Source organism: Nannobrachium achirus (genome assembly GCF_963921795.1).
Source record: "Nannobrachium achirus genome assembly, chromosome: 21".
Lineage (NCBI taxonomy): Eukaryota > Metazoa > Chordata > Actinopteri > Myctophiformes > Myctophidae > Nannobrachium > Nannobrachium achirus.
This window is the reverse complement of record NC_137828.1, coordinates 47,087,379-47,112,633: the sequence shown is the minus strand read 5'-3', so window position 1 is coordinate 47,112,633 and position 25,255 is coordinate 47,087,379. Positions and strand designations below refer to the sequence as shown.

Below are 25,255 nucleotides of genomic sequence, written 5' to 3'. Positions count from 1 at the left end.
GAGATGCAGGGACCAGCGTAATCCACAGGCTGCTGCGCTGAGGGTTTTTAGCTTCCCTGTAGATATTTCTGAAATATATTTCTGTATGTCTTCCCGGTGTCATTGGGATCGGAGAGCATGTGTCATGACTGTGATAATGGACAATGCAGGTAACCCTCACTGTAAGAGCTCTATTGATGCCAAATTGTTACCTATAATCTGTGCTCCGCAGAGGCTGTGACAGTGTGTAGAGAGCGATGGGGGGGAGAGAGAGTGTGAGGGAGTAGAAAGGAGTTTAGTAGGAGGTAGGGGGGAAGAGGAGAGCAAACAGAGATGAAAGGGAGAGAGAACTAAGAGAGCAATGGAGAAGAGATGATGCTAAATTTGGCTTCTGCCAGAAAATGTTTGATGCACTTTATGTGCAGAATCTTTCAAGTGCAAATGAAATGATTATCAACCAACATGTCAACATTCTTTGTTGACAGTCACATTGTCTCAACATAGTTTTCTACTAAATTCCAACTTATCATCTTTAAATTGTTAGTTGAATGTAGGGGATCATGTGAAGATACTACTGTTCATGCAGCATCAATGGCTGAATTGTTTAACAATGTTAAGAAAAGTGCTACATAACGAGTTATGATAATAATTTATCATCATTACCTGTAGTTGTCCTCAGAGTGCTGGGTTTCTTCTCCTCTCCTGGCTTAGCGGCTGAAAGACATGACAATGTGTTGTTGAGTAACTGAAGCCACAGTATGTGCTTTCAGTAGGGGCATTAACCAAAATTAATAATTGTTCTATATATTGTCCTACATTTATTGACCATTTAATGGTCAATAAATGTAGGACAATATCCACCAGCCGACATAAAACATCTCACGTCTCAGCAGCAGATTTGAACTGGAAACACACAACACCTTCATATGCGTTTCCCGTCAAATCTGACCAATCAAATGAAGCTATGGGAAACTGACCCAGAAAAGGAAATGTTCATGCCATCTCCTGGAAAAGGGAACTACAGGTGTGTGCAGAGCCTAGAGTAACTAACAGCGCAAACAAAGCTGTGAAATGCTGTGGAGGAGTGAGTGTGTGTGTGTACATGTGTGTGCGTGGTACCCAGGGGCTTTTTGGCTGCAACGGAGGTTGTTGTAGTGCGAGTGGACACAGTCGTGCGTGTTGACGTGGCGGCTCTGCTGGTCGCTGTCGTGGCAGTGCCGTTTTTGGTGGTGGCGGAGGTGGCGGCGTGAGTCGACGCAGTGGAGCTAGCCTTCGGCACTGTGGGGCGCTTCTCCGCGGGTATCTACCAAGAGATGGACAAGAGAGGAGTGTGAGGTATCAGAGGTACTGTAGGGTAGAAGAAGAGCAGGAGAGGACCATGGAACGCCATGAAGCATGATGTCACGTATGTTATCGTAGAGATCGTAGAGAGTCAGACTGTAAACAGAAACACACAGAGACAAAACAATGAATAGGCTATATGCACAGCAGCCATTTTGGAGAGAAGTTGGGTCTCGTCTCACTTCCTACACAGGTTAAACCAATAATACTAATGAAGGCTCTGTTCCATTCTGGTCAAACAGAGTCAGAGTGCTGATATTGTGCATGTTGGCTCACCCAGACCCAACTTCTCTCAAATATTGCTGCTGTGCATATAGCCTATATAGTTTGTATAGTAAATAATAATATAATTTCCATACAGCCTGGTCATTCACTCCCTTAATGATTTCATTGAGAAATTTCGGTCAGATCTTAGCCCAATAGCCCATATTCATAGCTTGATGCAGACCGGTTTTACGACCCTTCATTCAAGGCCACCTCGCCACATTATTTCCCCTGGATCTGTGGCATCATGATCTACATACAGCTGCACTGTTGCAAAACAGACTGGCCATGTGTAACTGAAAACATTCCGTGCCCGGGAGCCATTGCTGGACTAAGAAAAGACTTTCATTTATTGGTCATAGTGTCACACTGTTTGCAGATAAAGAGGCCACCAGCAGGGGGTGACAAAACACTGATGGGGTTTGTTGTAGACATGAGAAGGGGGCTTAGGGGGCGCCCGCTGGACTAGCGGTCCAGGCTCATACCATATTATAGGCTCTAATGTAGCTGCTTTGCAGGTTCAAATCCCGATCCTGACAACCTTTGCTGCGTGTCACTCCTCGTCTCTCTCTCCCGGTTTCCTGTCTATCTACACTGTGTAAGTGTGTACTACCAATAAAGGCAGAAAAGCCCCAAAAGTATCTTTAAAAAAAAAAAGAAAGAAGAAGTGTAATGCCTCATTCACACTACAGATATATAGTTGAACGTTTTGCTTGGTAATTCAATGTAATCTCAATGGAAACCAGCTTTAAAGATGCATGAGATTCTCCAAACAAAGGTTTGAAAGCTTTAAAGCTGGTTTCCATTGAGATTACATTGAATTACCAAGCTAAACGTTCAACTATATATCTGTAGTGTGAATGAGGCATAAGTATTGATCTCAGACCATTGATTTCGTTGAGTAAAGTTTGGAATTGCTTTATCAATTAAAGCTAGCTTTTTGCTTTTACAAAATCTGTTGGCATGATGGCATGTGTGGAGTACAGGGCAGCAGAGGATTATGAAAGGATATAACAGCCTGTACTTTGTACATTCTAGGATATATTAAAGATTGAATGATGAATATTTATAACAAGTAATACATGACAATAAAGAGAAAAGATTTTTACCATTCTCTCGTTCTCTAAATAATTCATATAAAGTGTGTAGGATTAATACGAATAAATATGTAATTTCTAAAATCGAAGACAATCTTTTTCATGTCTAGTCAGGTTCAGGAGCTGGGGACTGTATACATGTCCAGCTTCAGTTTGCATCTAAAGCAGGAGAATGTTCAGTATGGAATGGATCTGTTGTGCTTGAAACTGAGGGTGAGAAGCGAGGAATAATGATGACTTTTAACCTGCTCTGAGGAAGGCTTCGTGCCGAAACTCGATAGCGTTCAGAATAAAATTGAACACTGCATCTGAGCCTGTCTTGCATCTTCATTTTGGTGTGCTGCTCTGTCCACTCCTGTGGATCCTTGAGTTCAGTTGTACCTAGAGCTGAGTGAGCACCCACTGCCCAAATCAGTGGCAGCAATCAGAGGAAGCGCACCTGTTCTCTTCTCCTTGTGAGGAATAATGATGTTTGTAAAAGCCTGCAGCTGAGAGGCTGGCGTGTCATTCATTTTCTATCTCTTCTGCTCACAATGTGAAAGCACAATAAAAAGGTAGCGCTGTAGTGTCAGTGGAACCTTGAGGCTGTAAACCCTCCCTGAATCCCTAAGCCTTCATATCGAACACTGTGAGGAGACTTATTAATCTTGCAGCCCAAGGACTCCATTTCTCCCTCGGCCCCCCTCACTGCCCCAACCCTTCCCTCTCCCTATCACTGCTTTCTTCTCATTTCTCTCGCTTTCTCCATCCTAATCTTTTCTGCCTTTCTATCTTTAATGCATGGGTCCTTGCAGGAAGCAATCTCCCTCAGCACCATGGACAAACAAAGCTTACTGAGCTTACCGTACAGAGATACTGAAAGGCTAGCAAGCAGAAAATGTTACTGATTCAGAATATTGTTATATGGAGACCCCTGGTACCCATATACTGTATGGAGATCCATGTACTGTATATGAAGATATGCTGTGAGACCCCAAACATGCTTATTCAGTTATTGTCTCCACCAGCCGAAGGCTGAGGGAGAGTATGTTTTCCCCTCCGTCCGTCCGTCCGTCCGTGCGTCCGTCCGTGCGTCCGTCCGTCCGTCCGTCCGTTTGTCCGTTACCAGCTAATCTCCGGCGCCGTTGGCCCGGTCGCTGCCAAACTGTGCACACACACTCCCTCGACACCAATTCAGAACCTCTGCCCCAAATATTTCACATGGGCCTGTTCTAGCGCCACCAGGAGGCCGACTTTTGCAAAACTAACTTTTGCCAGTACTCCTACAGATTTTGTCCAAAAATCACGTAAATCAGTAGACAGTATCTCTACAGTCATGTGATCGACATGGATGTGTCAGATTTTCCATATTCCATCCTGATTGGCTAAAACTGGCTTTCAAAGTTTGCAGGATTGGTCAGTTTTGAATAAAATGCCTGAAATCCTGAACGCAGTGTGCGATTTTGGTGAAATTGTGCATGCACATTCCCAATAGGCAGAGGAATAAATGCCACTTAAGAAAAATCAAATCAGCCTCATGGTGGCGCTATAACAGGCCGATTCATGTTTTCACCTATAACTCCACCGATTAGTGTCAAACTTTGTATGCGCACTCCTTAGAGGCCAAGGTAAAACCTTTTCCCTGCATTTTTTACATCAGCCTTTTATAGCGCCATCAGGAGGCCGACTTATGTAAAACACATTACATGCCTGACCTGGTGGAGACCTGTGCTCGGAAGAGCACTGCTTCTAGTTCGTTATGTGAAAGTCCTATGAAGTCTATGACATCTGACATCATACATACAATCCCTTTCATGCCCATATATGGAGATCCCTGTCTGTAGAACCATTTTTTTCCGCTGACCTCACACCGACCACTCAGTGGGTCGGTTCTTGTATTAATGTTTTACTGGGGATAAGATTAGAAATAACTTTAGGTTTTGGCACCATTTTACTGAGGTTAAGGTTACGAATAAGTTTAGGTTTAACCGTTTAAGCATAGTTTACAGAGATTACATATAGGAATACCAGGCAGAGACCGTTCAACCGTTCTGCCGGATAGACGCATGAGGCGTGTGTTTTGGGGCGAGCGTTCTGGCATTCTTTATTTATGCCACTGGTAAGTGGGAGATCGGTGTAGTCACTGTAAAAATGGACAATGTGTTTGCCACTCAACAACAAGGTTTTTTAAACCACGTCATAATAGGGAAAGCTCTCGCTATTTTGGGGTTCTCTGAAAGGTTTGTGGACCCTTGGTTTATTGTGTATGCGGCTTGAGCCAGCGGTCCTGTTCATGCCTTCCTGCCAGTGGCCCTGCACTCACCTTGGGTCTGATATCACGTGTAGCAGTCATACTAGTGGTGTTGGTGGTAGATGAGGCAGGGCGGCTGGTGGTGGAGGATGCGGGGCGGCCCGTGGAGGTGGCGGTGGGCCTCTTGGGCCCGGCGGGTGAGGTGGCGGACGGCGGCTTGGCTGCCGCCGCGGGTGCTTTTTTGTTGAGGGCGGTTGAGGTGGAGGTAGAGGGGGCGGGGCGTTTAGTAGGGGCAGTGGTGGTGGGAGGCGGCCGCGCTTTGGCAGCAGCAGCAGCACTCGGTTTGGTGGCCCCCGCAACAAGCTGCGTCATGGAAAACCACACAGGATGGAGGGCAAAATAAGGCAGAAAAGCAAGAGAGAAAGAAAAAAAAAGAGAAAAGAAAATCATAAAAACGACATGGGGAGATAGTGGGAGAAATATGTGAAAAAGGTGTTCACTTCCGGCAGAAAGCGTGAAAATTTGCACCTAGGTGTATTTTTGTGCGCTGAATTCAAAAATTGACGGTCCCAAGCACTTTTCTCAAATTCACTTTTCTCTCATTCACTTACCATAGGGTTAGGGTTAGGAAAAAAAGACCTCCCAAAAATCTTCTTTAAGTAACATGTGAGGGGTCTATCTAGGGGGTTTTCATGATTCTGAATCCATTCCAAGCATTTGTTTTGCACAAAAAACATTCCTTGGGCAAGAAATGGACCCCACAAACTATGGTTTAGTGATGAGTCATCACTTTTCAAAGTTGTGTTGTGTCCATTTCTCGGAAAGGAATGTTTTTCGTGCAAAATAAATGCTTGCAATGGATTCAGAATCCCGAAAAACACCTAGTTTGACCCCTCACATGCTACTTGAAGAAGATTTTTTGGGGGGTCTTTTTTCCTTAGTATGGTAAGTGAATGAGAGCCACCAGATCCCATGGGAAAAGTGCTTGGGACCGTCAATTTTTGAATTCAGCGCACAAAAATACCCCTAGGTGCAGATTTTCACGCTTTCTGCCGGAAGTGAACACATTTGCCTTTTTTTGTTACATATTTCTCCCACTAAGAATGCATGATAACAGCAGCTACTCTAGGTAAAGCAGCGACATTGATTAAGAAAACAGCAAAACATAACGACATACTAACCAATTCAATTAAGAACAATGAAGGAAGATCAATATATTATGATGATAATGTTAGCACTGATTAAAGAGTTGTAACTGGACAAATAAGAGCTTCGACTCTCAAAGCAGTAGCGGAAGCATCAGCAGCATGAGTGATGGATGACCGTACTTGATATCAGCGCAGAGCATAATACCCATACAGAACACTGCATGAAGGTATATACTTCTGTCATGCTGGACATTAACCTATCTCAGCAAAGGCTGCATAATTGGTATGCAGTATTAAGTGCAGTATGCAAGTATGCATACAGGGAAAACCATCCTATAACTCACCTCAGTCTTTGACTCTTTGTCAGAAATGGGGATTAGCTCCTACACAGCATGACTTTTAAACCATGAATGGTCTATATGAATTCTAGACAGTAAAATATAATCTGTGCAATCTAGAAATGCTAGTTTGTGTTCAGAAGCATGATAATCTGGGTGTTCTGTAAGTTTTAGTCTCAGTCTTATACAAGAATTTATTCTGGTGTAATATGTGTTCTTGTTTTATGCAAGTCTGTGTGTTCTTATTTCATGTTGGTCTGAGTGTTCTAGAAGTTTGTCCATGTGTTCAAGTCAAGAAGTATCTGTGTTCTCTTGTTGTGTTAGAGTCTAGACTGTGTGTTCTGTTATAGTATGTTAAGTCTTCTAGAACTATTACATACATATGTGTGATAAATGTAAGCTTGTCTCTGTGTACTAGAAGCATGTTGTATATCAGTATGGATACAGGCAGGTACCTTGGTCTTCTTGTCTGGACTTGACAGATCTTTGCCTGGTGCAGCAGTGCTCCCATTGACAGAGGGCTTACTGGCAGGCTTTTTGGTCTTCTCAGCTGTGTCTGCTTTCGCAGCCTTGTCTTTCTTCTCGTCTTTTTTCTCCTCAGCTTTCTTCTGCTTCTCTTCCTTCTCGCTTTTCCGTTCGCCTGTCAGTTCAATATGCTTCTCCTTTGCCTCCTCCTTGGCCGCCTTGTCGTCTTTGTGGGTGTCGATCTGTCCCGCCTCGAGGTTTTCCTCCTTCCCTGCGTCGTCCTTCATTTTGGGCTCAGGCTGTTTCTCTGTTACATCGAGGAGACTAAAAGTGTCTAACTTCTCAGGCGTCAGTTGCTTCTCTGGGGTCTTCACTTTTTCGACACTCTGCTCCTTGTCGTCCATCACCTCCATTTTCTCTGGTTTCTCGACCTTAGCCTCCTGCTCGAGGTTGTCGGCCTTGACATCTTTTTGCACCTCATCGACTTTCACCATTTTCTCAGCCTTGTCTTCAGCTTTGTCAAACGTTACGGTCACCTTCTCATTTTTGTTCGTTGGCTCCGCCTTATCTGGTGTTTTCTCTATCGTTTCCATTTTGTCCATCTTTTGCTGCAACTCCGCTTTCGCTCTCTCTTTTTCCATCTCTCTCTCTTTTTGCATCTCTTTCTCCTTTTCCATCTCTCTCTCTTTCTCCTTCTGCATCTCTTTCTCCTTTTCCAGCTCTCTCTCTTTCTCCTTCTGCATCTCTTTCTCCTTTTCCAGCTCTCTCTCTTTCTCCTTCTGCATCTCTTTCTCCTTTTCCAGCTCCCTCTCTTTTTCCAGTTCTTTCTCTGTTTCTGTCACTGTCACTTTCTCCACCTTGCTGGCTGTATCAACGCCAGCCATCTCTGCCTTCTCGTTCTTCTGTTCTGCGTTGTGCAGAGGATCAAACATGTCCACCTTCACCTTCGCATGGTCCTTCGCCTTCTCCTCCTCCTTATCTGCCATGACCATCACGTCTGATGTCCCTGGGAGAGAGAGAGAGAAAGACATGGCTTGAGAATGATGTCTTAGTTACAAGATACTGTCCATCTGGAATGTTATACCAGTCAATTGCTACCAAGTAAAAGCTAAAATAACAACCTTCTGGGACCAAAAACCTCTATGAGTCCACTTTTCACAGTTTTGGGTTGCCGAAAGTTAACCCAAGCAATGTTTGTTATGCATAACAAATGCTTGCAATGGATTCAGAATCACAAAGAACCCCTAGTTTAACCGCTCACATGCTAATTAAATACGTTTTTCCTTTTTTTAATATTTCTAGTGGAGGCCATTGGACAGTGAATATACAAATGGCCATAACTTTTTTTCGCGATGTTTCCGTCAGAGCAGGCCTCTCATTCTGTGGACCTTAACTCATATGCTGCCATTTAACAATACCTTCCTACTCCCACCTGCCATAAGTCTCCATAGACTTCCATGTAATTCATAGTGCACGGATCATACACACCCATGCCTAGATCATGCACCACGTGTGTCCACATTGCTCACAGCTTTCAAACAAAAAAATCCGAATGGAAATCCGTTCAGGCATTCATGAGATAACAGCCATTATGTTTTCCTAAAATGTAAACAAAGATGGCTGCCATGCTTGAAAGATGGGGTTGCTATGGGGGTTAAACATGCGATTTTGCGATTGCTATCATGCCTACAACATTTTTTGGGGTCAAAATTAAAAAAAAAAATAAAAAAAAATTGTTTTTTTTTTTTTTTTTTTTGATTTTATTTTTTCCGGGATTTACGGGCTTGGCAGGGAGGTACAATGGGATTTTTTCGGGATTTTCGGGCTTGGCAGCAAATGAGTTAATGACCAAACGAATAGATAAAACAGAAATAAAAAGTACGGCAGAAAATCACAGGTCCTACCCTATTCCTTGAGTTTTTCGGATTGTGGGTCCCCGGCTATATCTCCAAACAGATACAGACACGCCCTCTCACTATACATTATGTAAACCCAACATGTCCATCAAATCTCAACTACATTGTACTGTATAATATTAATTATCTTAGAAAAAGCGCCATAAAAATGCAATCCAAAACGATTAAAACCTCAGGCTACTGTGTCACTTTAATCTTTTCCAGTGGTTGTTGTCAACAGTTAAATAGACAAACTGATGATGTCACACACTCGGTGTGGGTTATGTTCACAAAATCACAAGCAAAGTTCTTGAGTAACCTGAACAGTTAGAAAGCTGGCTCCCTCATTAGGGAGGTGGAAAAGATACAGTACATACTGTATAGCGAGGAAGATGGACCATCATGGACAACCACCACTCCCACACTCTGTGGAGGGGCCACAGCAGAATGGTAAGATTCATCGTATCTGATTTTAAATGTGAGTAATGCAGGGGTCTTTAACGTTTTCAGGCCAAGCCGCCAAGGACCCCTTAGCTGAGAGAGATATGAAGCAGGGACCCCCTCTACATATTGTATAAATGTGTGATGCAGATTTTCATTGATTTCATAGATAGATTCATAGACTTGTTTAGCAGCGCTGTCATCTGTCTATGTTGGATTTGTGTTAATGTGTATTTTCAGATATTTAACCACTTTGATTGTTTGTAAAAATTGTGTAAACTTGACCTTTCACTATGTACTTGGTCTGCTCTTTTTTTACCACTATACCCAACCTATTTGCTAAAATAGACAATCTACAAGCTCTTAACGCCTCGCAAGCGCCAAGAAGATCCAAGAAGAGTTTTTGGATGAAAACACAAGACTCACCAGATGTATACCAGAATATAAAAGCACATGGGATCCTCCCAGCGTGTTGTGCAAGCTTTGCAAATGACACTATTATCTGTAGAACTCATTAACAAAAGCCAATAGAACATGGGGTTCTCAAATCAAAAGTCAATTGCTCATTTACCAGTCAAAGGGAAGAATAAAAGATAAAGATTAGCTGATTACAGTGCCCTGTTGGTCTTATCAATACTCAGATTTCAGCTTGGAGATATTCAAAAGACTAGAAAACAGCAGAGCACAACTAGCCTGGTAAACCACCCGGTCGCAGAAATCAATTTCATTTTCATTCAGCTAAACTTGAATTCCGTGTGTTTACCAGGCTAGAGCAGGGGTCTTCAACAGGGGGTCCGGGACCCCTAGGGGGTCCCCAGAGTTACTACAGGGGGTCGTCCAAATCTTTGAGTGATAGAAACTTTTTTTTCTCCTTTTTTATATTAACCACTTAAACCCTAACATCCATATTCGGAGAACTTTAGCCAAAAATTGCAGATCTACAAGCTCACAACGGCTCGCGCTGCGAGGCGTTGTGAGCTTGTAGATCGGCTATTTTTGGCAAAGAGCTTTGGTGTAGAGGGGAAAAAGAGCAGAGTGCAGAGTGAAAGGTCAAGTTTTACAAGTATTGACGGTTCAAGTGGTTAAATATCTGATAACACACATTGACATGAATCCAAAATACACTGGTGATTGTGCTGTCAAAAGATGAAACTACATGGAATCTATGTTAAGGTTGTGGGGGTCCCTGCTTCATCTCTCTCTCAACTAAGGGGTCCTTGGCCTGAAAACGTTGAAGACCCCTGGGCTAGAGCATAACAAGGTTCCCCCCCCCCCCTTTACCATAGCCCCATCCCCTTGTTTCCCCTATCCTGTACATATAGTGTTTTTATAACTGCGATGATATTTAATGTTTTCTTTGCTTGCTATTTGTTATGTCCATGAATTGAATACCAGGACTTCCAACGTAAAAAAAGACCGTAAAAGGACTTATTTGGGATGTTCCTTTAGTACTTGTACTGTACTACATTTCTATTGTATTGACTATACTTGTACTGTTCTGCATTTTTGTCTAATAAAATATTCAATCAATCTATCAAACACAAAACAAGATAAAGATACATTTTCCAAAGTTTGCGGGCCCTGGGTAGGCATTAGGCGACCCCACCCAACCCAACCCTGGCAGAGACCTGTGCTCCAAACGCTTAAAGAATTAGCTGATCTACAAGTTTTGGCATACAAATGTCATATATATCATATCATATAATATAAGTATAACATAGGGCATTCACTTGTGACAAAACACAATAATGTGAAACATGGAGATACAAGGTTTTTGCACAACAGCAACAATATATATTTCTTGTCTTTGGAGATGGAGTAAATAATCTGCAACATTCCACTTCCGTTACAGGTTGAAATAACGATGGGGGACGCCGGGGCGGCATGGTGGTTTCTAGTGACTATCTGCGACAGAACAGTCCGTTTTTGCAAAACACGGAAGAACAAATGACCTATTTCTGTCACTGTTGCAGATGATCAGAAAAGCTGTAGAAAATGACTAAAACTGGTTGCACTCTGCTGCGTTTATTCTTTGCGAAATGCGTCTTTCAGGCCAAGGAGAGAGAGAGAACAAGGGACCCATCAGTGGTCCGAAAATAAATGTGATTGAGATAACGTGAGGTTGATTTCTTTATTTACGTGCTCCGAAATTCAGTCACAATCACTGAGTCATTAATGAAAGTATCTCATTTTCATCAGAATCCTGTTACTTGTGTTTTCCACTGAGTGCGTGTAACACTTAAGCAGTCAAATGAGCTATTCTGCCAATGTCACTTTTTGGTAGCAGCAGGTTGAGTGTTTTGTTTTAATGGAGGCCTCGTTTCGCTTTGCTCTGCTGAGCCGGTTAACGTCTCCACTTCAGTTACAAGACTCTCCAAATGCCTTCGTGTAATGAGTTTTCAATTGATCTTGGCGGAGGAAACAAACAAGTTGTTGATGAGCAGTGGTTTGGGAAGGAAGGACCATTATTGAAGAGAGAGCCAGAACGAGAGACAGGGAGACAGAGAAAGATACAGTACTGAGGGAACGGAAACGGACAGACCAAATGAAAGACAGACAGACAGAGGGCAGGTGAAAGACAGACAGACGGATAGACAGAGACGGAGCGTGACATGGAGAGAAACAAAGACTTTGACCCAACTCTCAAGTGGGTGTGGGAAATATCGACATGCACATTTAGAGCTGAGCGGTGTGTGGGAGAGTGGGGGGAGAGGGAGCGAGCGATGGTGAAAAACAGAAAAACAAAAGGGCTGGCAACAAGCAGGTTGAAGAATGAAGATACAGTACTCGAGAGATTCTGAGAAAGACAGATCAAAGAACAGAAAGGAGGGGAACAAGAGAGGAGAAAAGAGATACAGAGAGAGGGAGGGAGAGAGAGAGAGAGAGAGAGAGAGAGAGAGAGGGTACACTGTGTAACAGGACAGAGTGAGAGAGGGGAGACAACAGGAGGAGGAGAGAACAATAGAGACAGAGAATACTAGAAGTGAATGAGGGTCTAAGGCTAAGCCCTTGAGCTGAGAGACCTTACAAAAGAATGAACCCCTCAATCTCACTCGTCGACTCACGATGAATGCGTCAAGTGCAGATGCATGGCTAACAAAACACATTAACATAAGACAACAATACAAAACACTGACACTGTGTTTGATGAGACAAGAGGCAGGTGTGTTCGGTAGGGTGGGTGTGGGTAGACGAGGGGTTAGGATGCAGAAGAGGAGGAATGTGAGAAAACAAACAATTGATTGATTGATTGAACTGATTTTCTTTTGTTTCTTCCGCAGTGGAAACATTGAGGTGTGTTTTCTAATTAATCGTGCCAATTAATGAATGAATTTCTCATTAATAATGAACTAATCGGCATCATGCAATTTTTGTCAAGGCTGTTGAACATTACTGTTGTAAGTAAACAGCAGGTGTCAGAACCCTCGGCACAGGTGATCTCTCTCTCCTTATGTTCCTCTCTCTCTTTCTATACCTCCTCTCTCCCTTCCCCATTTCACCTCATCTTTCTGCTTCCCTCCTTTCATCTTGTCCCCTCACACTCTCTCCTTCCTGTTCAAATTGTCTCTCAGATTATGCTAAATCCACATTTTCTCCAGCATCCATCTCTGCTTCATTCTCTCAGTTCCTCTCTCATTACCTGTCACTCTTTATTCCTCTCCCTCTCTCTCTCTCTCTCCCACCTCTCCCTCAATCACATGGGAGGGACATTTTTTTCACCAGACAATTCCACTCCATCAATCGCACACCAATGAAGCAGACAGACTCACACACAGTAAGAGAATACGTAGAGCTCTTAACTCCGAGAAGCATTAAACTCAGACAGACTCAAAATCTGCCCTGTCTGGCGGAGGACTACATAGCAACAGGGTGTGCGAGACGTAAACAGGCAGCCATTTTGGAGGACCACCCCAACACAGGGGAGGGGGCTTGAATAATTTAAAGCACTAACGATTGGAAGCATCCATCACAGTCTCAGGGCTCAGCGCCCATGGGGACATTAGGATTCCATACTGTATATTATTAAACGTTGGTGTGGACGTCACTTGTGAAATGATTAATACCGCTAATACAAACCCGAGACAGCTGTGCAATTAGTGCTATACCAGCTAAGGAGGCTAAAGCAGTTAATAGATAATGCCAGAGTTCATATACTACTTAATTATCACTTAACCAAATTCAACATTATTTTGAGAACAAAGACGGTATTTTAAAAACTAAATGTAAGAGGGGTTTTCCTCACACTTTTTGCTTTAACTGGAGACCACACTAGAGAAGAAAAGACAGAATACCAAGCAGAGAAGCGAGTGAAATGAGCCCTATACTATGGTGTGCCAGACCACCAAAAAAAAGAAGGTATGCCAGACATTACTTTCTGGAGAGCAACACAATACACTCCCACTCATAATAACACACAAGGAAATGAATGACATGGGGTACGAGAGCTGGATCTCAGCCATAGAGTATATATAAAATAGAGAGCGGACGAGCCCCGCCCCCCACTATCATTTCAATGCAAGTGCTCAGTGGCGTTTTGAAGCAACGGCTACGTGCTAGCATGTAGCTAAATCCAGGTGCATTCTGGGGGAATTGGAACCACCGTGGTTCCAAAATGACGTCACGCTGCTCTCCTCTCCTGTCTGGAGTGGAGGGGGCGGGGCCAAAATGCGCGTTTAGGCTGCAGTTCCAACTTTGGCCACCATCGGGGTTGCTTCAAATCTAGCCCTGGGTTCTGGGGGCTTGATCTCAGCCCACTGAGCCCACTGATACTGTATGATGCTCTGGACAGCATAGAAGGACAATAAGCATCTGGCTGCAACAAGCCGCTTCGTTCGAGGGTTTCATCAGCATAATCATAACACTTATGACTCAATTAAGCTGCTGTGCCTGGCCTCTGGAGTCTAAAAGAGCGGCCTGTGTTTCTGTTTAATATGCTAAAATATACTAACCATGCTCTCCCCATTGAGAATGGAATAACATGCAACAAAAATAGGTGTATACCAGGTTTTATACATATAGGTGAAACTGTATTATAGGGGCGCTATACTGCCCTACAGAGTGCAGTAACTACATACAAGAATTTCACTAAAAAATTGGTTTAAAAGTGTTACAACTGATCAGTCAAATGAGATATAGGCATATGATATTACACTGATTGTATATCTGTTCTTGAGCTAAATGTTCATCCCCCAATATCATGAAGGCTAATTTGACCTTTGGGCAACACAAATAAGTCGGTGTGTCCGAAAACGTAGTTACTGCACTCTGCCTTTGTAGGGCAGTATAGAGGATAAAGTGAATGGCAAATTGAGAGGCAAAGTGAGTTTAACGTCATTTAAAGTTTTTTAATGCAATTAGATAGGACTTTTCTTTTTGGATGTATGGGCTGTCAAGGCCAGAAAGTAGTTTTTTGCCACTCAGTAGGCGTTCCCGTATAACTTCCAGGTATGATGATGATGCCACGTGCAAACCCTCTATTGAGCCATTAGGCCTCTCCTGAGATTTCCGGCGAAATTCCCTTTGATGTTCGCAGTGCAAATCGCGAGATGTCTCGCGAAAAGTAATATATTACTGTAACGGCGGTTATCCTACCGGGTACATGGGCGGAAGGTCCCGAGACGATCTCCCTCGCTGATTTATCATCATCACGGATCCACGAGCACAAAATAGTAATCCCATAACATTGAGGCAGACGGGGAATCTCATCTTTAATGTCCATTATCTCCAAACAACACTTTCAAAGCGAGGATGGCAATAGATGCTCGCTAATAAAACACATGTTGAAAAGCTCCGTTCCGCCATTACACAACACCACGTGGTTGATGACCGCTTCCTGTGAATGATGCGATGACGTCAAACCGGAAGTGTTTAAGCTATGGACTTCTGGCCTTCAAAATAAGAGACTGGCCGTTTATGGAGCCAGCGAGAGGCACTCTGGACATTTTAATCCGTTAATTTCTGGGGCACAAAATGGGTTAAGGGGGAGATCGTGAGCAGTGATTCACGTCAGTCCGTCCAACGTCTTATTACTCTGAATTACTCTGACTTACTCGCTCGCTCTCTCTCTCTCTGCCACAACAACTGGCGGTGGCTGGCAGAGGGAGGGAGGGAGGGAGGGAGGGAGGGGGGTCTGTTAGTTTTGACAAGAGGGTTTATCTCCAGCCGCCAAAGCTACACAGTGTGAAGTCATTCTCTACGACTTCAAACACGCTCAGGTTGCCTTCAAGGAGTCCTGAAAAGGTTTATACTACACTACAGGGTTGTCACTGCTCTCACACACACACACACACACACACACACACACACACACACACACACACACACACACACACACACACACACACACACACACACACACACACACACACACACACACACACACACAACTACATTACTATAAACAACATTCCAGCCTGATTTATTAATTTGCTTTAAACACTTCAGCCCTTATTTGTCATAGTATGACCGATAGCGAAAATAGCCAATTTTTCAACACGTTGAGCTTGTAGATCCAATACAACCACCCGAAACAAAACAGAAATAGACCAACACTTGAGCAGCTATGATTCTATCAGTGTTCTAAGGTCCATGCAGTCCCCAACCATGTTAAAACATCTACATATTACTATAAGAGATCAGTCAGATTTGTACTTGAGTTAGAGTACTGGAGTAAACCACTTGCTTTTACTAATACTTGAGTATTCAAAAGTACAAATTACATTGTCATTTTAGTTTTAATATCAATGCATTGCTTTATTAAACAAGTCAAGATTTGCTAGAAATATTCAACACATATTAATACTTATAGCAGATCTACAAGCTCACCAAGCATTGTGGGCTTGTAGGATTTACAGTAAGTGGCAAATTCATAATCCCTTCCCTTCCTATAAATGTAATGGAGTAAACATTCGTCTTTGAAATATATAATAGCGGAGTGAAAGTCATAAGTATCCAAAAAGAAGAATACTCAGGTAAAGAACAGATACTCAAAAAAGTAGATGAAATGTACTTCATGCACGCTGATAATCACGCACGCCCACAACCAAGCAAAATACGCACAATACACATTTGCAGTACTTGCAGTCGTGCACCCTTTCACAAAAGTGCATAAGCATAAAGAGAGCAAAAGTGACTGACACCCAGACAAACAAGCGAGGAGCATGGAGACAGATCTAGCAGACAGCGGAGCGGTTTCAATGCTCTGCCAAGCGTTGGCAAGAACCAAGCAAGCGCACATCCACTAAACACTAAACTGCCCCCCCACATCGTCCGCTGCGGGCGCCACGCAAATGGACCTGTGACAGTATCTGGGCTTCACCTCTGTGTCATGGGCTTCACAGGGCTTCACCTCTGTGTCATATATTTGGTAAAAAAAAAAAAAGCATTTAAAGAGTAATTGATTTGCGTCTGTGATTTTATTGTTCCTCTTGTGAGCCAGATAGATGGAGAGACGGTTCTGGTTGTCAATCCTTGTGTTATGGTGAGGAGACGAGGCCAAGGTGCAACAGCTGACTAAATATCATGTTTGAAATGAATTGAGTTTCACGGTACAGCCCTATTTCATCCACAGACCATAACAAACCATAGTGTGACAATTATCTGTGAGTCTGAGGACATGGAGGACAGACAAAAACAACATGACAACTAATTAACCCATTTAGAACGGGTACACATTATTGTGTATCATTATTTTATGCTTTAACTATTGAAAAATAGCAGATATAAAAGCTCACAGCTTCGAGCTTGTAGATCTGCTATTTTTGAAAAATCGTAAAAATTAGAATTTTGACCCGATTCTATAAGTGTCTTTTGAATCCTTCTAAGGTTTTTTGAAAAACCTATGTTTCTATGTCAGCAATCTGGCCAGCCATCGTCAAAGAAAAGGTCCTTTTCACTTAAATGGAGCTCAGTTAGTCTGTTCTTGAGAGACTACTATGTCAGTGGTTCTCAAACCTTTTCATGTGAAGGACCCCCAAAATTATATTTATTTGGCCACGGCTTGTCTTAAGTGAGCAGTGGCATATGCTAGACATGTGACGTGACGTCCTTTGTCTCATTCCAGACACAGCGACTGCCTTTAGACTTCATTTCTCTATCGAAGAAGGATGGATAGATGGATGGATTGACTCTTCTTGCACTCTCGATCAAGCCTGTTTTTTTTTTTTTTTTTTACATAATTCCTCCTGCCCCGCCCCTCTTTGCTATACATGTGCTTATCATTGTTTCCCACAACCACTCTTGGGGGGGGGGGGGGGGGGGGGGGGGGGGGGGGTCATTGGGGGTTAAAAACAGCGACATACAGGCCATCTGTGGCATCACGGACACATAATTCATATAACTGACCTAGATATACATTATACTGTACACAGTCAAATCCAGTGTTAATTAATTGAGAGATTGTACATATATTGTACAGTATATCCCCTATAGTAGGCATGGTACTCTTTGTTCTAATGCCCTGTAAATGAAGCAAAATGTGTTCGCATGCAGACAATACAGAGCACTGCCCCTTTGATGGAGAGAAATGGGGAGGAAGAGAGAAAGAGAGAGACAAAGGGTGAAAAAGAGGGAGATCAGTGGACGAGAGATGATAAAGAGACGGACGGAGGGAAGGAGACATTCAAATGGATGGAGCAAGAAAAATAAACAGAGGGGAGAGTGCATTCATTATGGAGAGAGAGAGAGAGAGAGAGAGAGAGAGAGAGAGAGAGTGAGTCTTCTAACAGAATGAATGGAAATTATAAAAGACGATTGCAGAGTACCGTGGTTCACGGCCCAGTCTTCCAACCTCTTCTGACACTCAGCCAGACAGACTTCACCCACTATTCAGCCATGTAAAGCCATGACTATCACTACCAACCATCTAATGACAGACAAGGAGAGACAGAGAGATACAGAGAGATGGAGAGATACAGGTAGAGAAGGAGAAAGTCAGAGGAGAGGCAAGTACTCCTAAAGACAAGTAAAGTGAGATGGAACGTCGTCAGGAGACAAGGGCAGCAGAGAGAGAAAGAGATAAGGAAGAGAGCACGTGTGTTGTGTCTAAAAAATGACAACTGGATTATAGTTTGTCACCGGCGCCGCAGACCAAAAATACTATTAACCTCACAATGCATTGCGGACGATATGCCCTCTGTGACACACACACAGACAAGCACACGCGCAAGCAGCCATCTGCACAGAGCGACTGAAACACATACAGTACAGTACTGTACGCATGGACACTGACATACATACACACTGGTTGCATGCATTTACATAATGCATAAGACAGTTTGTAGCACATGTGTTTCACAACCGTTCTACATTCAGTTCACAGTGTTCCACACACACACACACACACACACACACACACACACACACACACACACACACACACACACACACACACACACACACACACACACACACACACACACACACACACACACACACACACACACACGCACACGCACACACGCACGCACACACGCACACACAGCCACTGAATGTCAAGTACGAAACTCAAGAGGGCTGTTCCTACGCTTGCTACTCTCTTTCTACAAACCACTGTCATTCTCTCTTTCAATACGTTTTGCCATTTCAATCCAAAGGTTAGCTGGAGAGTGGTTGATTCCATTTCTGTCTTTGGTTCACCCTGTAGTAGTATGGAAGCATGATTACCATTGGTGTTGTTTTCGTTGGGTACTATAAGCAGTAGGTTTCTAATACGTTAACTGCTGAAAAAAAGGAACATAACCAATTGCAAATGATTCAACTGGGTGGCCTGCTTTCCTGCTTGTATGTCACTGTGAGCTAGTCCACATATGCCATGCATACATACAGTATCTGGCAATCAATGTAAGCCGTCTAAATAATAGAATTCAGGTGGGAACCAATCTGCACACACTGTGTCACATGGCGACACCCCACTTTCACCTACCATCTGTTGTGATGAAAGGGTTAGTGCTGGAGCTGAAGCTGAGCTTGGCTCCATCCCCACCGAGGGTAAAGTCATCAACTAGTTCCCCTCCCACGGTCGACTTGGCAGCAGCCTCCAGGCCAAAGTCTACCCCTGTAACCATGCACAGATCAAGAGGCCCCCCGATGCCTCCCAACCGTCCAGAGTCTTGTTGTCCTGCGTTATATTCGCTGTCAGCTTCCACGCCTTGGTTAGCGATTAGGTCAAAGTCAGAGCCTGCGCCTGCGCCGGCAGGGAACCCCTTTGGGCTGAGGGGCACGGGCAACACAACGCCCCCGGTCTCCTTATCCGTCCTGATGCCCTCCATCACCATGCCTTCTAGTGGAGAGAGCGGGAAGCTGGCACTGCCCTGCTTCAGCGGGGGGAAGGGCGACAGGCCAAGGCGGCAGGGTTCCAGGGCGTCATGTCGTAGGTCCACTTGAGTGGCGCCCGCGCCCGACAGAGTGGGGGACGGGGAGCGTGGCTGGCCGTCCGCCACAGTCAGCGAGCGCCTCATGACAGAGTGAGGTGAGCGGCGTGGAGAAGGGAGCTCGTCCACCTCGGCTCCTCCTGGGTATTTGTCTGGCAGCTCCAGGCTGGATGGCACCGACAGGTGGGAGCAGTCAGACATGGCGCGCCGCATGGCCTTCCTCTGTTGCTCCGCACGCCCCATGTAACACGGCTTCAACTCCTCCTCCAGCTCCTCTTCTTCCTCGCTCTCGTCCGCCGAAGACCCTTCAGCCAGCTGCCGGCCCCCGAGAGCCTCTCCCATCTCGAACTCCTCACCCCTTTCCAGGTAGCTGTCGCTGATGCCTATAACACAGTAGTTGGGGGCGGCCTGGGGCACGGCGGCCTTGGGGACGGACTCGCCGAAACCCAACATACTCCATGCTTCCATAGGGGAGGGTCCGTCCTCCGGAGACGCGCCCATCGGAGAGGACCCGAGGGGCCTCATGGGGCCTGAGGGCGACGGCAGGTCCATGCTCCCGGGCGGAGATCCAGGAACCGAGGGCAGGAGGATGCCGCCGCGGCTCCCAGCCCCACAGCCCAGCGCGGGCGGAAGCCTGCCTGGGGAGGCTGGGGAGGGCGACGGGGAGGACGACAGGGGGCTGTCTGGACCCTCCCCGGCACTGCCCAGTGAGGCGTTGCCCAGCGAGGTGCTGCCGGGAATGCCCCCCGCTGACCCGCCTCCCGTCTTTGCTTTCAGCTCCGGGTCGGCGGCGCGCCCACCCGGCTGCTCGAAGAAGCACAGCTTGTCTTCGTCCGTGAGTCCGGCTGGAGGCACCAGGCCCCGGGGGTCATCCATGCCCGCTCCGTGGTCCTGCCAGTCCCAGCTCTGAGCTGCACCGCTGGGAGTCACCTTGCACAGCTCACTGTACTCTGTGAATGGTGAGCCAGCGGGCTGGTCGGAGAGAGAAGACATGCTTTCTCTCCTTTCTATTATTATCCTTTCCTTAAGTTATGCTATATATCAAAATGTGTCTTTCTCCCAGGTGTTGGTATCTTGTGTTTCTCTCGTAGCACTCACTTCTGTTTCTCCTTTGTTTTACCGTCACTCCTTGTGGTTCAGTCACACAGGTGTGCTCTGCATGGCTGTGTGTAGCGTCTGTGTGCCTCCCAGCTCTCTATCAAGCAAGAAATGCTGAGAGCGAACACGATGTGCAGGCTCTCTCCCTCCTTCCCTCCCTCTCTCTGTCTGGTTGACTGTTGGCCTGATCACGTGACCTCATTGTGGCTGCCGACTGGCTGCTGCCGGCTCACAGCTCACGCCCCCTTTGGTGGAGTGAGTAAGCCCCCTCCCCTCTTGTTTTCACTTTCACTCCACGTTTTTCACTCCTGGCCCCCTTTCTCTCTCTTTCCCAGTCTGTCGCAAACAGGAGCACAGCCACAGACATGCAACACACACACACACACACACACACACACACACACACACACACACACACACACACACACACACACACACACACACACACACACACACACACACACACACACACACACACACACACACACACAATTTGTATCATTTGTATCATTTGTATCATTTTCCAGGCATACACAGAGAAATGCACTTGCACGCATGGACACACACATGCCAATGCACAGATGCACACGCACATACGCACACACATTCAAATAGCAAAGTGATCCATTTCGGCCCAACAGCTGTCTCGGCTATCTTGAACACCTACTTTTTCCACTTCATTTCCAACACCGTATTTTCTAGTCTGTCTGTCTGATGTCTGATCAGTGTGCTGGTCCTCATCATGATGCAGATATCGCTCTCTGTCAGCCTCTGGTCCTGAATCTGAGTCAGGATGTTTCTCACTTCAACATTTGGCTATGGTTCAACACATTGTTGCTGGTACTGGTTTGACTTTTAGACTGGTTCAGGACAGAATTTATTTCCGCATGGGGACTGGTTGAGCGAGGCTGGACTCTCTTTCCCTCTACACAATAAACTGTTAAAGGGTTAATGGGGGGCAAACCTTTGTGTTAAGGTTAATACCCTCAGCGTTTGGTTGGCACAGTGGACGTGCCTGCCCACCACCACAGTGGTCGTGGGTTTGAAACCACCTTGGGGCATCCGGCTTTGTCGAGTGTCTACACGAATGCCCTTTATTCTTTATTCCAATTGTGCACAAGAGCGATCAGGCACGCACGCACGCACGCGCACACACACACACACACACACACACACACACACACACACACACACACACACACACACACACACACACACACACACACACACACACACACACACACACACACACACACACACACACACACACACACAGAGAGCACACTGCGCACCTGTTCAATGTTTTCATAATAACACCAGCAGTGATGCTGCACAGTTTTATCAACATATTGAAGTGAGATGCGTTGGTTTTATATTGCAATGAAACATTATTTAACAGCAATATTACTACCAATAAGACACCTGAATTTACCCTCGGAATAAAGGACTATATATATTCATGATATAGACATCTATCCAGACAGACAGACTTTCTGTCTGTGAGCACAGCTGTCCTGTGCTCTCATTTAACACAGATCTTCTCATTGGGCGCTCGCAACCTCCTTCATACAGTATGATGTCCAGTTTGCGACAGAGCCAAATATCAAACTGCTATATATCTAGAAAGGCTCGGGAAGGGATCGCCGAGCACTATTATCGTGGCCAGATTCTTTGTAGTTCCTTTCACACACAACGAGCAGTCGGCGGTCTTGTCGGCGAGCGCCAAAAATGGTCGGCGACAGCATAATCGGCTCAAAAGGTCGGGCAGTGTGTATGAGCCCTTAGGGAAAGGGAAGCCGAGCAAGGAGGGAGAATATTGTAACTGCACGACGTACGTAATCCTACGGGCTGGGGCGGCACCTGTGAGCAGGGAGTGTTGGGCGGGAGGAGAAGGACGAAGTCGAAGGCTCTACGTCAGGGGTGGGCAACTTTGATGATAGAGAGGGCCACTATATGTCCGCATATTGTTACTGCTGTGACTCGTTTTGAGCTTGTAGATCGGCTATTTTTGCTACTTTAGAATTGGAAACGTGAATTATCTTTTGTTATTTTTTAATTGGAATCCTCAAATGTTACATTTTGATTTCATTTAGAAGGCATTTAGTTATACTTACTGTATGTTAACTTTATGAGCTTAAATACAAATACATTGGATAAAAAAGACTAACATTTTAATATTACTATACTAGTCATTCAACTACTAATATAGACTGAAGTAATTAAAGTGGGGGGGTCATGTTTGCATGTTTGGAATTGTAACAGCTGAAATCACTAATATCAGTATTCCGATATTAACCTGCGGGCCGTATTAAGTGAAGGTGGGGGCAGCATGTGGCCCCCGGGCCGCTAGTTGCCCATGTATGTTCTACGTCCTCCCGGTGGGGGCTCCTCACTGGCAGGTGAGTCAGTCGGATACAACAGCAGTGACAACACAGAAATGCGTGTGGGGAGGAATCAAACGACTATATTGGGGGGAAAAGGGGTAGAATGCAATAAAACTGAAAAAAAAGAACAAGAACTAAAAACAGTTAATACATTATAGTTTAAATTAATTAGGTGATCAGTAGTATGTTTGAAGGTGGAGCAACAAGAGAGAGGACGACATAGAAATGGAGACAGACGGAGATATTGTAGCGAATAAATGTGTTTGAATGTATGAGAATGAAAGGAAATGAGAAAATGTTTGTGAATACATTTTGTATGTACACTGTATGTCTACCGTACGTACAGTACATGCAAAAGTACATACATACATGTGCATGTGTGTGTAAGGGCAACACATGCAGTGTTTTCAAAGAGAGAGAGAGAGAGAGAGAGAGAGAGAGAGAGAGAGAGAGAGAGAGAGAGAAGCATGAAGGCCTCCAGTGAAGTGCTGCTGCAGCCTGTCAGGAAACATTTCATCACACAAATAGGACAAGGATGAACATACAATCACACTATAGGAAATCAACTCAATGTAGACAGAGAGACAGACAGACCCTAACATATCAGCTACTGTAAGTGTAGAGCAGATACTGGACACCCCCATCCACACTTGCACACATATTGTACATGACATAACCAGGGGTCATCAATATCAATATCAACATATAATATTGTAGATTTTTTTGTTTTACACACCATTATAATGTTCTTATTTTAATCATAATATCCAATTACTGAAAGTCAAGTCTCCAGGTTTTCTTCAGAATATGTATGACAGTGATTTACTACGACACTATGGCACATTAATGACATTGTGTCCACTAGTATTAGTTGTGCTCAATCCAGCTGGATCAATCCAGCTGTACTAAAAGCCTTAAGCAGCTGACCAACGCTATTGAGTACACTGTAAAAAATTACATTCTGACCACCGCGAAAACAGGGACGTTGGATTGAGCACACTGTAAAAGATTTACTTTTTTGGTGAAAAATAAAAATAAAAATACAAAAAGAATAAAATGACAGGAGGAGCATAAGGAGGGGAGGGTTAGGTAGAAAAGAACATTGGCCACTAATTCTGACCAGTCCCCAGCATGACTGCAAGCACTATACTATAGCACAATAGATGACCACAGGGGCTGTGTATGCTGTGCATCATCTATTCAGAGAATATCATATAAAAGAGAATGTATGTTAATGAAGCCATTAGTACTCTTTCTCTCCCCCCCCTGCCCAATGAGAATCGATAAGAGAATCGATAAGGAATCGGTCGATTTGCGGAACCGGAAAAATAAATAAAATCTTAACGATCCCTTGTAGTAAGATGTCAATAACTCTAACTGTAAATGCCAAGTATGCGTCTGTCATCATTATTGCCATCGACTGCTCTGTAAAGTATAGTTTCAGTTGAAAGCATTTAATACATGTTACATACGGTTGAGACTGAGAGTAGGTACTGTGAATGGTTTCCTATTGTGAGTAATTTACATTTCAGAAACTATGTTAAAAAGTAACAAGTAATGACAACCTTCATAGAAATGCTAGTGGTGGATTCAAAAGTACAATATTTATCTTTGAAATGTAGTGGAGTAAAAATCAAGTTGCTATTAGCCATCGCCTTTGAGCTGGTTGTATGCAGTGTTGAGAACATAGTTGGGGCGCCCGCTGGCCTACTGGTCCAGACGCATACCACATAGGCATTGCATTGATGTCTGATGGCGTCGCCGGTTCGATTCCCGATCCGGACAACCTTTGCCGGCTTTTATGACTTTATTAGATAGGACAGTAGACTGACAAATGGATGGACCGATAGAAGTGACAGACAGGTAAACAAGTTATGACAAGGTGACAAACAGACTTCATGCTGGTGTGTTGTTAACTTCTATCATATCTGACATACTGACCTCCCCTGCAGTACATTGGCTTCCCCAAGTAAAACACTGAAGCAATAGTCCAACAAGGACCCACACACACACACACACACACACACACACACACACACACACACACACACACACACACACACACACACACACACACACACACACACACACACACACACACACACACACACACACACACACACACACACACAACCCCAAAACGATGACCTCACCCTGCCTGACTAGCTCACTGTCAAACAACACAAGCAGGCATTCACACACAAC

At 44.5% G+C, this 25,255-nt stretch overlaps 1 protein-coding gene across 3 annotated transcripts in view; it reads right to left on the bottom strand.

Moving 5' to 3' along the window:
• The window catches only part of LOC308307025 (uncharacterized protein), a 154,238-nt gene that overhangs the window by 11,551 nt on the left and 117,432 nt on the right, over positions 1-25,255 (bottom strand). For all 3 annotated transcript variants that reach the window (XM_080752114.1, XM_080752113.1, XM_080752115.1), the window contains exons 7-10: positions 6,853-7,868; positions 4,984-5,274; positions 1,099-1,282; positions 643-693 (exon numbers count right to left, since the gene is read on the bottom strand). In XM_080752114.1, coding sequence (XP_080608240.1) covers positions 643-693; positions 1,099-1,282; positions 4,984-5,274; positions 6,853-7,868 — 1,542 coding nt within the window. The remainder of the gene's footprint in view (positions 1-642; positions 694-1,098; positions 1,283-4,983; positions 5,275-6,852; positions 7,869-25,255) is intronic.